The sequence below is a fragment of the Salminus brasiliensis genome, chromosome 17 (assembly GCF_030463535.1).
Source record: "Salminus brasiliensis chromosome 17, fSalBra1.hap2, whole genome shotgun sequence".
Lineage (NCBI taxonomy): Eukaryota > Metazoa > Chordata > Actinopteri > Characiformes > Bryconidae > Salminus > Salminus brasiliensis.
In genome coordinates this window covers 12,815,994-12,830,367 of record NC_132894.1, presented here as the reverse complement: position 1 = coordinate 12,830,367, position 14,374 = coordinate 12,815,994, and the positions used below count along the sequence as shown (strand labels likewise).

General features: G+C 37.6%; 1 protein-coding gene across 1 annotated transcript; it reads left to right on the top strand.

Annotated features, from left to right (window-relative positions):
• The first annotated feature begins 11,286 nt into the window (after positions 1 to 11,286).
• Positions 11,287 to 13,077, top strand: ptgfr (prostaglandin F receptor (FP)). Its single transcript, XM_072661123.1, has 2 exons — positions 11,287 to 12,084; positions 12,754 to 13,077. Exons 1-2 carry the CDS (start codon positions 11,287 to 11,289, stop codon positions 13,075 to 13,077), a joined length of 1,122 nt encoding a protein of 373 aa, XP_072517224.1.
• The last annotated feature ends 1,297 nt before the right edge of the window (positions 13,078 to 14,374 follow it).

Sequence of the window (14,374 nt, the reverse complement as noted above, 5' to 3'; positions counted from 1 at the left end):
ATTAGATGTGATTGTGCAGGAAAAGCCTAGAACTGTGCAAGAATCCGGCCCTCCAGGACCAGAATTGCTGACCCGGCATTAGAAGTTCACACTGTATTTATCTTAACATAATTGAATAATGAGAGTTCGGTACATGAACCTCAAACACTGTTGCATCCACCTTCAAAAGAAAATAATCAAAACAAGGCTGGAAAACTGGCCAATTCCAAAACTTCAAAACTGTTTTGTAACAGTCTCAGCTCCTTTAATGTACGCCCCCAACATTTACATACACCCAGCCCACTAGCAAAAACCCCAGTCAAAGCTAGCGAAACGAATGGAGGCTTAGGATAAAATATCCAGTCCTGGGGGTGTTCCTGCCATGCGCCCAGTGACTCCGGGGGTGCGCTGGACCTGCCAGATCCTTGACCAAGAAGAAGCAGATAAGACGATACACAAATAAATGCCTTAAATGTAAATGTAAATAAATGAGTGAACGTAAGCAGGTTTACTGCATATCTTCACTAAAACAAATTGGTCCTCGTCCTCTAATAGCTTCCTAAGAATTTTCTTCAATCCTAACAGACTTAATGTATATATGCATTTCTTGTTCATTTTGGACATGCATGTCTATGTTATATATTTACATGTATAACATTCACATATTGACAGCGTTTGGAATGGATATATATATATATATATATATATATATATATATATATATATATATATATATATATATATATATATGTACATAACACATGTTTACAATATAAGCATGCATTATATATTGTCACTGTCATAAAAAATCGTTTTAATATTAATTGTTAACATTATTCCAAGTCTTTTTGGAGCATTTCTATTGGTCCCGTCATGACATTTGATACAACGGGAAGAACAATTGACAGATTCAAAATGGCAAAAACAGAGATACAAGGGTTTTGCACAACATATGCATATGTGCATTAAATTATACACTATAGACTTGTATAGGTATATGATAAAAAAAAACTAATAAAAATATGAAATGTGTTTAGACAATGTGAAGTTGGGCAACTGGAGTTATAAATTGGTGGAGAAAAATTAGTTAGGTTTTATAAAGCAATGATGCAACAACAAATCTATAAACTTTCTTTCAACTAAATGTAGAAACATTTATTTATTTACTCAGACAACGAAATCCTTGAAATGCTTCACTTATTAAATTTACCTGGACCCATTTTTCATACTACATGTACCTGCCTGACACATCACGATCAGATCAACAGTGTTCTTTTATAAGGATAATTGCAATCGAAGCAATGTTAATTATAGCAAGTGTGAATGGATGGAAAAAGCACTGGGTTTCCCTGATGACCTCTGGTGACTCAGAAGGGTCAGCGACTCCAATATCCAGCTAGACGGTAGTCAGCAAATACCACGTCTCTCATGTAACAACATCCAATAGCGGAGCAGTGACCCTGAAAGGACGCCCATCAGCTGAGAGAGAGAGAGAGAGAGAGAGAGAGTGAGAGAGAGAGAGAGAGAGAGAGAGAGAGAGAGAGAGAGAAACTTGAAAAAGGAGAAAAGGTAAGATGCTGGAAAGGGGAGATGGAGAGAAAGTGGAAAGGAAAAGGAGGTGAGAGACGGCTCATTTGGGTGATGTCTGGTCTATAAGGGGGGAGATCAGATGACTCTTGTTTGAGGGGCACTGTGTGTCTGTGTCTTCCACCTGTGCTAATAAAAGAGAGAGCATGGTGACTTTGCCCTTGCTGCTTTGACAGTCCACTGACAAGATATCTCTGAGACAGGCTTATTCTTCCAGTCCTAATAATAGAGAAAAGTACCTATGAATGAACCTCATCTGCATCTACTGTGAAAAGTGGATGAATAGTCAATAAAACAAGCCAATGAAGCAAGCCACTTATACCAGGCCTTAGTACTTAGTTGATTGACTATTATAATAATTCACAGTCATTTCGCTAAACATTCGTCTTTTAAGCACGTCACGCATTGTTAAAGCAGCATTACTGAGAACTGATATTTTTTGCTCCTGGGGTTCCCCTCCAGTCAGGTAGTGGATTTCATGCCTTCAGCCCCCTACAGAAGGACATGTTTACATGCATTTTTGGACTTTTGAGAAATACAGAACTGTCACTGAAAGTAAACAAAGATGTGGACTGTCATGGTAGAGTAATATTAAAGGATTTTGCACCACTATGAACCTGTTTACACCTGGCATTGTGATCGGATCACATTCACCTTTCACTTGTCTGCATAAAATAAAAAAAAAGATGTAAACAGCCCCCCTCGGATTACTCAGCATTACACAGTTCTTGTGAGCATTTTCCTGCCTGCAGTGTTTTACAGCACAGTTTAGAAGTGGACAGACCTCAGAGTGGCAATGGTAAAGACGCCATTCTCACTATTACAGGTCTTCACATCACAATAGAGCATCACAATAATTTATAATAATAATTTTAAAGGAACAAATTGATTGAACAATGTTGATCTTCTTGAATTGTATCATAGAACTAGCATTGAAAGAGGTCATGTATTGAAAACAAAATTAAATTAAATTGTATTAAAAAGCATTTTTTTTTCTTCTAAAGACAAAAAGGTTGATGTATTGTGTAAAGCAAGTCAATTTACTAAGTAAATGTACAGTTTAAACTGTTTATGAAAACCAAGCAGTAAAATCTGACCCCTTTGAATGAAATTATATTTTCTTGTTTCGGTGATATCACAAAAACCCACACGCTTACATATTTATACATCCACCTATTTATTTGCAAAGCCAAAGCTAATAACAAGACTTGTCACCATTAACATGTAACTAACAAATTTCTGTAGTTTTCACAGCATTACTAGAGTATAATGAACAAATTCTTAGTGTAGAACCTCAATAAACGGCTTGTTACTGTAGATCTGTAGAGCATCATGATCAGAATTCAGTGGCAGGTGAATTCTACAGTGATCATATTTTATCCTGTAAATCAAAATACGCTTATTCTGAGCAAGATTTGTATCTGTGCAGATGTAGTAAGCTGATACGAAGTGTGAAGTGGCCGCCTTTTATGATACTACATTGCTACTCAACACTATGCTAGCAGTGTTCATAGCTTTAGCAAAATAAACTCATTGTACATAACATTTAGTTGATGGCATCATTAGTTCGGTATGCAATAAACTTTGCTGGATTACTGAACGTTTGTATGTGCTAGATACATAGCACTAGCTTGCTCCATTTGGTGACGCTCCTCACTCCTCACTCCTCATTTTTCTCCCATAACCATAACAGTTATTTAGTAACTGTGTATTTATTATTGAAAATGATACAATAAATGATTTTGAGACAATGTCTTCATTTTACAATATAATTACTCTACCATGCTTAATTTCCAGTGTTAAAATTAATGCACTAATGCTTTTTTAAATAGTCTAAACAATTGCTATGATAGAAAACATGAAAGCAATGACAGTGCTGTGATTATTACTGTGATAACAGTTACAGTATTTTACAGCTACATTTTACAGTGGTCTTTATACAGTGGTCTTTTTACAGTGCATATAGGATGAATCAGTGTTGAAAAATGCATTATTGAATTGTATCAAACTGATTTGGGAATTTTGTGGATTGTTACACCCGTAGGCTGAATAGATTTTAATGTTTTTTTTTAGATTTTTAAGGTTTTAATGAATTATATTATATATATATAATCAATTATATTCTCACATGCATTTCAATACAGCTTGTACTGTTTGATTTAGAGTTGATGCAAAAGTGAATTAAATGAAAATGAAGACTGCAGTTTTTGAAGAATATTGTATAGACCAGATGTGCCATCTAGTGGTTTTGGATGTTTTTACAGTGGCAGATTCTCTGTATTGACCTCCTTTGGATGTGCTACACGAGAAACTTACGTTCCATTGGTGTAAGAGCACAGAATATTTGCTATGTCTAGAACTGTCTAAATATGTGACATTTAATATTTGATTGGTCTCAACAAGGATTTTGGGCTCCATAAAAAAAAATTACCCTGGGCCCCACAACACAACCCCAACAATTCTGCCAAAATACATTTTTGGGGGGCTCTGTAAGTCACAGCCCTCTCCAGCAAAATAGCTCTTAAGAGCAGGCACCTTGAGAGACCATCACCTTGTGGAATAGAGCCCAAAGCTCTCTAGTATTTAGAGCAATATCCAATCCTGAATTCACAGTTAAAACTAAGTATAAATGGCTTATACAAGTAAACGGCATTGCTAAAGAGGTCAGTGTGTGATCCGAAGCTTGTACTTCAGAGTATACTGAGGACCTATTTATGCTTAAATGAGCATTAGACAAGATTAAAGAATGATGACATCTAGCAGTCATCAGTAGATAACCACAACACTAGATGACCACATCTACTTTTTAGGGTTAAATTATCATATAATCAGGCTGCCCACATACTCTCCGTGAGGGGTTCCTTTATTCGCAGTGTAACCAACAAGCTGATTGGCTCATTTTGTTAAAAGGCTGGACTTTGTCTGTAAACAGACACCATGTGGAGTGTACTGAGAGTGTCCATTAATATTATACAGATTTGCAGCTTTTACATAGCTGTCCAGACTAACTTTGCATCAGCTTCATCCCCATTGCTTGTAATAATTTTAGCCATTTTGGAAAAGCACTTTCAGCACAGCATTTTCTTTTTCCCACAGCGATGAAGGGTGCTTAGCAGCTTTTAAGGAATCACCCGACATTATCAGTTTCTCTGATTTTACTATTTATAGGCAATGTGTTTAGAGAAATTAACATTTGCGCTGTAAACAATAAACAATGGACAACATTTCCCCTAAATTTCAAATAAAAATATTGCTATTTAGAGCATGACAAATGACAACTGCGTAAATAATGCAAATAAATTATTATAATATTTATAATGTAAAGACATTATTATTCAAGTGTAAACAACACAGTTTAAACAACAGTACTAATATTAGAATTTTGAGAACATTCAAAAATCACTATGGTGAAAAAACCTTGCCTGTTAATCACAGCTTTCATGTCTTGGCAGACTCTCCACTAGTCTTTCACATTGCTCTTGGGTGAATTTATGCCATTCATAGTATGCAAATTCAGGTAACTAAACAAAACTTTGTTTGATGAAATACCTGGAATAAAATGGCTGCCACACACATAGAGATGCAAATTTAACAAATTGGTCTCTTGATTTTTTTCAAAGCAGTATGAGTTGGTTTAAATAATGATTTATATTGTGTTCTACATATTTTACAGTTTTGCATTAGAATAGGGAGAGAAAACTGATCAATGCTCCTTTAAACCAACTCAGCCTATTACTATTACTGTCTTTGTCATTATTGCTACTAAAGTGAAAGGATTTAGTTTACATGTCTGGCGAGGCAGCGGTAAGTTGTCTTTTCTTGTTGTATTTTCTGGTTGTTTCCAGTTTGTGTTTCTCTCTGCCATAGCACATAATACGCTCTACAGGCATATACTCACTCAAGTGCAAATGGAAAAACTTCCTCTGCCCATGTTCTTTCGGTCAGATGGGGAGCTGATCATTGCACTGGAGGGAGCCTGGTACACAGAGTGGTCTAAATGACTGAGAAAGAGGGACACAGAACACATAATGTCCAGAGCACAGCGTCGAAAGGAAGGAGAGTGTGAAATTGAAAGTGTAACACCTGCTGGACAAAGCATTCAAGCTGCAAAAATTGTGCGGATCTTGTTCGGATGCTGGAGACCTCACACTGCACACACTGACACTGACATAGACAAGCACACACACACACACACAGAGCAAAGACACACAGACATACACATATAAAAGGTATTTTTTCTTCTGCTGTGAAATACTACTGCTGTATAAGGATCGATCCTTACTGCATCTCTGCGCTGTAATGTAAAGTTATTATGACCTGCATCAGACGTGATTTCTGGAGAACTAGGCTGGCTGTGGGGAGCCATCATACATCTTTGCATCCCAAGTGTCCCACATGGCAAATGTTCATTATTCAGTATTCAGATTTCTCATCATTGTCATTTTTATGGTACCTGCCCAGTTTCACAATCACTCTGTAATCACAATCACTGCTTTTTAACTTTTTCAGTCAAGATAAGCCTAAACTGAAAAAATATAACTGCCTGATTGACAGTACAGTAATGTTTACCTTGAAATACAGCTTTAAAATGTTGCTTATAGCCATTTAGGAGCATTTCTCTACATTCCTACCACAGCCGATTGGCCACAGCCTAGTCCACCTAAACGCTAATGTGAATAAACACAATAATCATTTTTAATAATACTGATGTCTTTTCTAATATTTGTTTTACATTGGCATGGCAGTACAAATATAATGTAAAAGGTGTTCAACTAAAATGTAGCTTTTTTATCATTATTTTATTTGTGAGACACTCAAGTTAAAATGAAAAATAGTGTATAAGGTAATGAGTGGACCAATCCAAACACAACATTTCTGTTCATGTTTTTAGGGATTTTCCCCCACTTTGCCTTGCAGAATGCCTCTAGCACTGCAATTTTCTTGCACCGTGTTTAATATCTACCCACATATATTCAACAATGTTAAAGTCAGAGATCTGTGAGGGTCATTCCAAAAACTTTAGCTTTTCTTTCTTTCAAGTAATGTGTGCTGGATATTGCAGTGTGTTTTAAGTTGTAGTCCTCATGCAGAAGCCAGTTTCTTTTCAGGTCCAGTTTACTGACTAATTGTCTTTTATCTACTACTATTTGTTCTGTGCTACACCACCCAAAGGATGATGGGTCCACTAAGATGCTTAACATATTTCCAAAATGACTCTGTCTTGAATGTTAGCTTTGCCGACTTCAGTGGTGAGATAGCAGGTAAATGTTCCTTCTGAATATATTTTCCATACATTTAACTTTGCCTTTCAGACCAGCATGTTTGCAGTTCTATCTGACTGTTCCAGATCCTGCCCTGGCTTTCACAGTTCCCACTAATGAAATTCCGGCTTAAGTTTTGGTAAGGGTGTTCCCAGAGAGTAGTTTTAGTGAACATATGCAGGTTTTTTTCAGTTTGTAAAGTCCTTAGTAGGCATTTTGCCAGTTAGCTCTCAGAAAAGTCATTAACACAGAGGGTTGCTTACTTTTTTTAGTCTGCATTGCGGATGGAGTCTGTATTGTGGATGTTTACTCAATTTGCTTATTAAAAGACATGAACAGTGCAACACTGCAATGCTGTTTTTGCCTATAATAGTGTCTTTGATAATGATCGACTATACTTTCCTGGCAATCAATGCAGAAATCTAGGTAGATCCAAGAGATTCACCTACTTTTTCTTTCAACTGTTCAACATCCAGTCAAACTCATGCACAGATTTAGCTTCAGGAAATAAACAAGGGCTGCACTCACCCAATCTCCATCCTCATCCCCAATTTCCCTTTTTCTCCATTATTCTTAATTACTAGTTCCTTCAGGTCTGACAGGCCAGTCATGTGAAATACATTCTGATCTAAAAGATCTGCTTAATTAACTGTTTGCTTTTTGAAGGACTGTGTTGAACTTTCTGTTAAAGCTCTCACATCTTCTGATCTGAGCAGAAGGTAACAGAAGTGGTACAAACAGGCTGTCCATGTACACAAAGGACGTGACAGCCTGCCCGATCATGCTGTCACCATGGTTATGGTCCTGAAAAGTCCAGGGCAAAGCAGAGAAGGTCCGGTCAGTTAATGACAGCCTTTAGAATTTCTAGAATCCTTAGCTGACTGTCTGTTGCACTGTTTCTCTGCTCTGTTTCAGCTGTTGCTACTACATATCTGCACAATTTAGTGGTTTCCTCCTCTAATACCCCCCTTTTGACCTGGACTTTTTCATCATCCGCAACATAGATGTGCAATGTGCAGTATTTAACTGTTGTTGTTACTGAAATCATATCACAATATGTTTTTCGGAGCATATCTTGGGTCGTGTCAGTACTTGTTTTATTAAAAAGATACCATAACTACCCTTGGGGAATTGTATTGAGTGCAATGCGATACACTGAATAAGGAAAATCACATGTGAGAGCATGAAAATGATCGAACTTCAGAAAAATGAAATACAATAATACCCAGCATATCTTTGTGATGTTATGTTTTTGTCATATCACTCAAACCTATTCTAATATCTTTAGGCTAATATACACAAGTTGTGATGATGTGTCACAGTTCATATTTATTATCTTAACCCCAACTCATTTGTCCACTTATTTACTTTGACATGTTTCATAGATGCTTAGAAAGCTGTCAGTGTTAAGATGTTTATATTTACAAGTTTTCAAATGTTTTGTAAAAAGAAAGACTAAATTGAATGCCGTTAAAGTTGCCAGTAAAAAGGACCTGAAGAGGAAAATGAATAAATTATAGATTTTAACAAGATGCATCAGTTTAACTGGTTTTCTATACGTGCTGCAGTGTGGAACCTACACACAAAAATCTCATTTTTAAAAGCTATTTGATCGGGCAGTAATTAAATACAGTAATTAAGTAATTAATTACGTTTCAACAAAACATGTAATTAGTCCAAACATTTCCATATTATAGTATCTTCTCAAATGAATCCTATATTCTCAAGTACAATACAAATTCATAATTTTTTACAGTAATTTGTAGTAATTTTCAATCTTTTCCATTTGAGCATGATTTATGAGCCTCCCACAGAACACCTTTCAGTGACAGACAGAATTCCAGTCACAGACAATTACAAAAATGCTATTAGGCAAAATAAATTGAATCTTTATACTAAATATACAGTGTCATGCAAAAGTTTGGGCACTCCCGGTGGGAATTTCTGTTTGAGCTCTCAGATAACTTTTACAAGTTTGCTTGTTAGGGCTACTCAAATCTTGATCCAAAACAAATCAGCACCACCCACAAGCTCTTCCTAACAGCTGCCTAACGCTCTAAACAATGATGTCCAAAAAATAGGAGAAAGTCGTAAGCAAATTGTTTTAGGTAGCCATTTCCTCAGCTTGCTAGAGTAAATAAGAAATGATCATGAAGTGAAATGAAAGCTAACAGGAACATTAGAGGTGAAGTTGAGTTCTAGAAGATCAAGAAAAATCCTGCTTGTAAGATTGCTAGAAAGGCTAATAAAACCCCCTGTTTGAGTGCAAAAGACCTTCAAAAAAGATTTCACAGACACTGGAGTTTTTAAAATCAAAACGACCAATTGCGAAGGTCAAGATGAGATCAGGAAAACCAAGAAAACTATCGGACAGAACTACTCATACATAATCATATGCTGGATGAGTTCAACCCCCCACAGCCAAGAACTTGCAGGAAGGTTTAGCTGAGTGAAGAGATGTGGTGTGGTTTCACTATGAGCATTGCTTGCACAACATAATCTTCATGGAAGAGTCACAAGTAGAAGGTCAGTTTTGTTAAGAAAATCAAACAGCATATGTGTTATAGCAATGAATAGCTGAAGCTACAACAAAACAAATGAGCATGTCCATTGGGCAGCAATTTCATGGAATGACTTACTATTGAATTGCACTATGTCAGAACAACCAAATGTATTGCTGTGATTGTACAGAGTAACAGTAACAGTAACAGAATGACAGTAATTTCACAAATAGATAAATACTGTAACTTTAAAAAGAAATAAACTTGGCTAGAATTACTAGAGCTACTGGCTATGAAAGGTTGTGTGTGTATGTATGTATGTGTGTCCCTCCCTGGAAGCGCAGTGCATGCGCGCAGGTACAGCACAGCAGAGCTGGGCACTCCAATAGACAGTCCTTGTTGAGGATGGAGGTGAAGACAGAGCTGAACACTGATATGGAAGACCTGTTGACTGCAACACGTCACTTTGCTTTCTATATCAGATCTCTTATGGGCGTTTACCATAGTTGATTGTGTTTAGGACTCAGCAGGACAGAACTGTTAATTATTCACATCTTAATGTGAATCCCATCCTGCTCAGCCCTCTTTAAAACAGCTGAACACTGGAAGCAAAGACTACCAGACTACCAGAACCTGACTGCGTTAGTTCTTCCTTGCAACAGTAAGTCTTATTTCTTTTTTTAAATGAAATATTAGCTTTCATGCTGTTCCAGTTGCAGTCCTTTTAACATAATTTAAAGTGGAACTGTGGAGTATGTGACCATAAGTATGTTTATAATAAATGTATATTATATTATGTTTTTTTAGTCATTGAGATGTAAATTCACTCACAGAATGATGGACAGGAAGCTGGATCACAATGAACTTCACACAAATATTGTCATTTTTTTACTATCCCAAATTACCACGGAAATTGTTTTTTCATATGTAATGTTGCTAATGTAAAGTAAGCTTTTACATGTAATGGTGATGATGAAAGTCTAAAAAAAAACCCTAAAGTCTAAGTATTTCCTTTTGTGGATTATTTTGCCTTTGCATCTACCAATCTGGCACAACAACATATCACTGCTGTCCAATGAAAACCATGTATTTTTGTCTTATTTTTAGTTTTCTATTTTGGATAAGGTAATAAAGTCAACATTTTGGAGATATGTTTTTTATTGGACAGCAAGGATATGTTTTAGTAAATAATTGTATTTCAAAACTATTGTAAAAGCAATAGGATGCCTATCTGTAATCATTGTGTGTGCTAACTCTATTCGAAGCAACTTATTGAGGCATGAAACTCAGACATTCAGACATCAGATTCCTCCACCTCTGTGAACAGTTCTGACTCTGTACAGCAGAGCATTTCATATTATACCACACTGAACAACTTGGTTTGCATCTTAATCTGGGTCTCTATTTCGTGTATTTCAGCCACAAATTATATAAGGCAGATACATGTAATCAGTTCTGAATCATAAACACTACCCCAATACTAGGTGGCTGTCCATCACTCCAGTGATCATAGTTTACTTGCTCCACAGCCCAGTATGGGGGGCTTTATACCGTTTTGGGCATGGTGGCCATAGGCTCATGTACATCTGCTCCAGAGTGTTTCATTCTATTGACAGTGGTTTACTATCTTTACTTATGCAAGCTGTGCATGCGCAGTTGATCACCTGTGCCAGTTACATGAACCCATTGAACCCTAATTCAGTTGTTAATCCAAATGTAGAAATCCTATTTGGATGACCATTTGGTCAAATATATCTTGCTCTATGTTAATCATGACAGTTATATAGTTGTGGGCTTACATACAGGGGTAAAGTGGTTAAGGTTGCTGTATGCTAGTATCACAATGTTATGACAACCATAACTCTTTATTCCAATGAGGAAAAAGCATATTGTTTTGCATAATTACACTCTTTACTGATGCTTTTTTTTTGTTTGTGCTGCAGAATAGACTGGTCAACATGTCTTACAATGGGACACCTAAAGCAGAGCCCTCAAGCAGTGTCTATAATGAGAGCTGTGACAAAGTAGACGTTTCAGTCACTTCTTCAGTCATAACCATGACAGTGGGCATAATCTCCAACACTCTGGCTTTCTTCATCGTTCTCAAAGCCTACCGACAATTCCGTCTCAAGTCCAAAGCTTCCTTCTTGCTCTTCGCAAGTGGTCTGGTATTGACTGACTTCCTGGGTCATGTTATTAATGGAACCCTGGCTCTATACGTGTATGCCTCAGGCAAGCGCTGGAATAACTTTGACCCCAAGCAGGTTTTTTGCGGGTTCTTTGGGGTTTGCATGGCTTTCTTTGGTTTGAGTCCCCTGCTCCTTGGAAGTGTCATGGCCGTGGAGCGCTGCATTGGAGTGACTCGGCCACTCTTTCACTCCATGGCTTTGACCTCCAACCGAATGAGCAGGCTGCTGGTGCTCACCTGGCTCCTGGCCCTGCTGGTGGCCCTGCTGCCGGTGCTGGTGCAGCGGCCCTATCAGGTTCAGGGGTCTAGGAGCTGGTGCTTCTTTCACATGGTGGGGACGCGCGATTGGTTGGACATTCTCCTCCCCATGATCTTCTCTCTTTTGGGACTGCTGGCTCTTCTTATTTCGTTTGTGTGCAACACTGTGACTGGATTCACTCTGCTGTGGACCAGACTGCGCCGAGAACCCAACTACCACCGCCATCACAGAAGCTCCATTCACATTGAGATGGTCTGCCAGCTCCTTGCAATCATGATTGTATCATGTGTGTGCTGGGGACCTTTGCTGGTAAGTGATTTCACTGTTGTTGGTGCCAGATACAGTGTCTACACTGCATAAAAGGGTATCTTTGTAAGTGGGATTATCCAAAGTCTTGTTGATATTCAGTTGTGGTCAGACTTTTACATACCCTGTGTTAATTGTATGTTTTATTTAATACTACTACTACTAATAATAAGAAGAAGAATAAGAATAATAATACATTTAAGCAAAACCTATGCAATAGCATTTTTACAGAAAATTATATAGAAAATGAAAAGTTAGTACACTATTTTTTTGGATTTAAACACATCACATTTACACATCTCATTGACAAGAACACATTAAGCCATGAATTCTTATTACTGAACAGTTTGCTATAATAAAAGCCCTACTCGAAAAAGAAGAATTCCATAGGGTGACCATACGTCCTCTTTTTCCAATTTTTGTGATCTAAAATGTAGCATAGACTTCAACATGCTGTACCTTTATATTACCAAAAGCTATTGGAGTGCTAATAGCGCCCCCTATTTTTAGCCTGTTAAACATGACTGAGTGAGTATGAGCGAGTGAGTGAGTTACAGCCAAGGTCCATGAGGTGCTTTATATCTAATGAAAACGTCTCTGTAAGGGTGCAGTGCTTTCTTCCATAGATGATAAATACTTATTCTTCATATTATTATTTGATCTGTTTTCCAGGTTACGATCATTAACTTAAGTTTGCAAGAGCAAGGGCAAGGCGAATACAGCCACCTGCTGCTGACTGTCCGCATGGCCACATGGAACCAGATTCTTGACCCATGGGTCTACATTCTTCTGCGCAAGGCCGTCTTGAAGAGACTGTTCCTGCTGACACAAGGGTGCCGTAGCCCGCAACCAAAACAGGTCTTTGGGTGGAGGTTTAGTGCTCTGATGAGTTCTATGGAGACCAGCACCTCTGTGAACGGCAGGCCAGATTTTATCTGCTTGGATGGTTCATCCTTGCCTAACACAGGCATGAGACCCACTGGGCACTTCCCCTAACATGGAGAATGGGGGTCTAGCCCTTGAAATGGCCTCCTTGAAGAGGTAAAGTCTGGATCTTTGCAATAAAATGGCTATAAAATGGGAAGTGAAGACTGAATGTACGTTTGTAGAAACTGATCCTGTTGAAGAAAATTTTAAGAGTGCAGATGTGATGTATTTTGAATTTGGGCCTTTTTCGAAATAGACAGTCGACGCATTATTTCCTATCAAGGAAAGTTTGAATGTGAAACCTGTGGAAACTGAATTCATGAAGAGGTGTGTGTATGTGTCGTAAAGAGAGTTTGAGGCTTCTGTAAGCTATCCAGCTCCTGACTACAACCATTTTTCTCGAGCTTGACAGTGTTATTTTCAGTGTTGTCTGTTATGTGTTCTGCATTATTTCACATCTGAGATGTTAAGTCCCAGCGAGACTTGAGCTGCATGTTCAGTGACGCTCCACAGCACATTAAGTGGAGAATAGAGAAATTCATAAATAAACAAGGTTAAGCTACAACTGTCCCTCCTCATAAACAAGAGAGAAAGCAAATTCCATAAAGACAGGGATGTTGAACCCAGCTGATTTATGATAGTTCATCTGTCACACACTTTCAGTTTGCTTACATGAGGCAAGCCATTTTAGCTTTTAATCCACCAGCTCATTTTAATAGAAGGAACAGTTTTACTACTTATGAATTATATTCATTCATCTTCTTCTTATTCAGTTATTCCCAGTGAGTCCAGGGCCTATCTGGAATCACTGGGCACTGGGCAAGACAGGAATGCCCCCTGTGTAAGACACTTGTATATCACACACCCATTCATTCACACCTAGGAGCAATTTAGTCTTTTAAAGCACTTCACCTATCATGTGTGTTTCTGTTACCTGGACTAAACACACACAGACAAAGGAACTGCAGTGACTGTATGGAAGATCAAGCCCACAACCCCTCACCCCTGGAGCTGTGCAACACAGACACATACTACCTGCACAGCTAACTCAATTTCTAAAATTCATTTCACTTCTGAAAATTGAATTTTTACATTCAAACTACTGAAAAATCTTTGTTTCAATGAAATGAACTGAAAAATAAAGTATAATAAAGTAAAGTCTTGCTAGGAAAAGCTGAATTGCATAAGGTGACCATACGTCTTCTTTTTTCCTCAGACATGTCCATTTTCGGCATTGTGTAAAATGTAGCGTTTACTTCTACATGCTGTGTACTTTTATTTTGTATTTCTGTATTTTGACCACTTAAAACTTAAAAATCTCTTTAAGTCCTGTCTTTTCACTTGCCACCTATCTGTTATAGAAACA

Coding starts and splice junctions, on each gene's coding strand:
- ptgfr (XM_072661123.1), top strand. CDS start 11,287: ATGTCTTACAATGGGACACCTAAAGCAGAGCCCTCAAGCAGTGTCTAT. Junction 12,085..12,753: donor TGTGCTGGGGACCTTTGCTG/GTAAGTGATTTC, acceptor TCTGTTTTCCAG/GTTACGATCATTAACTTAAG.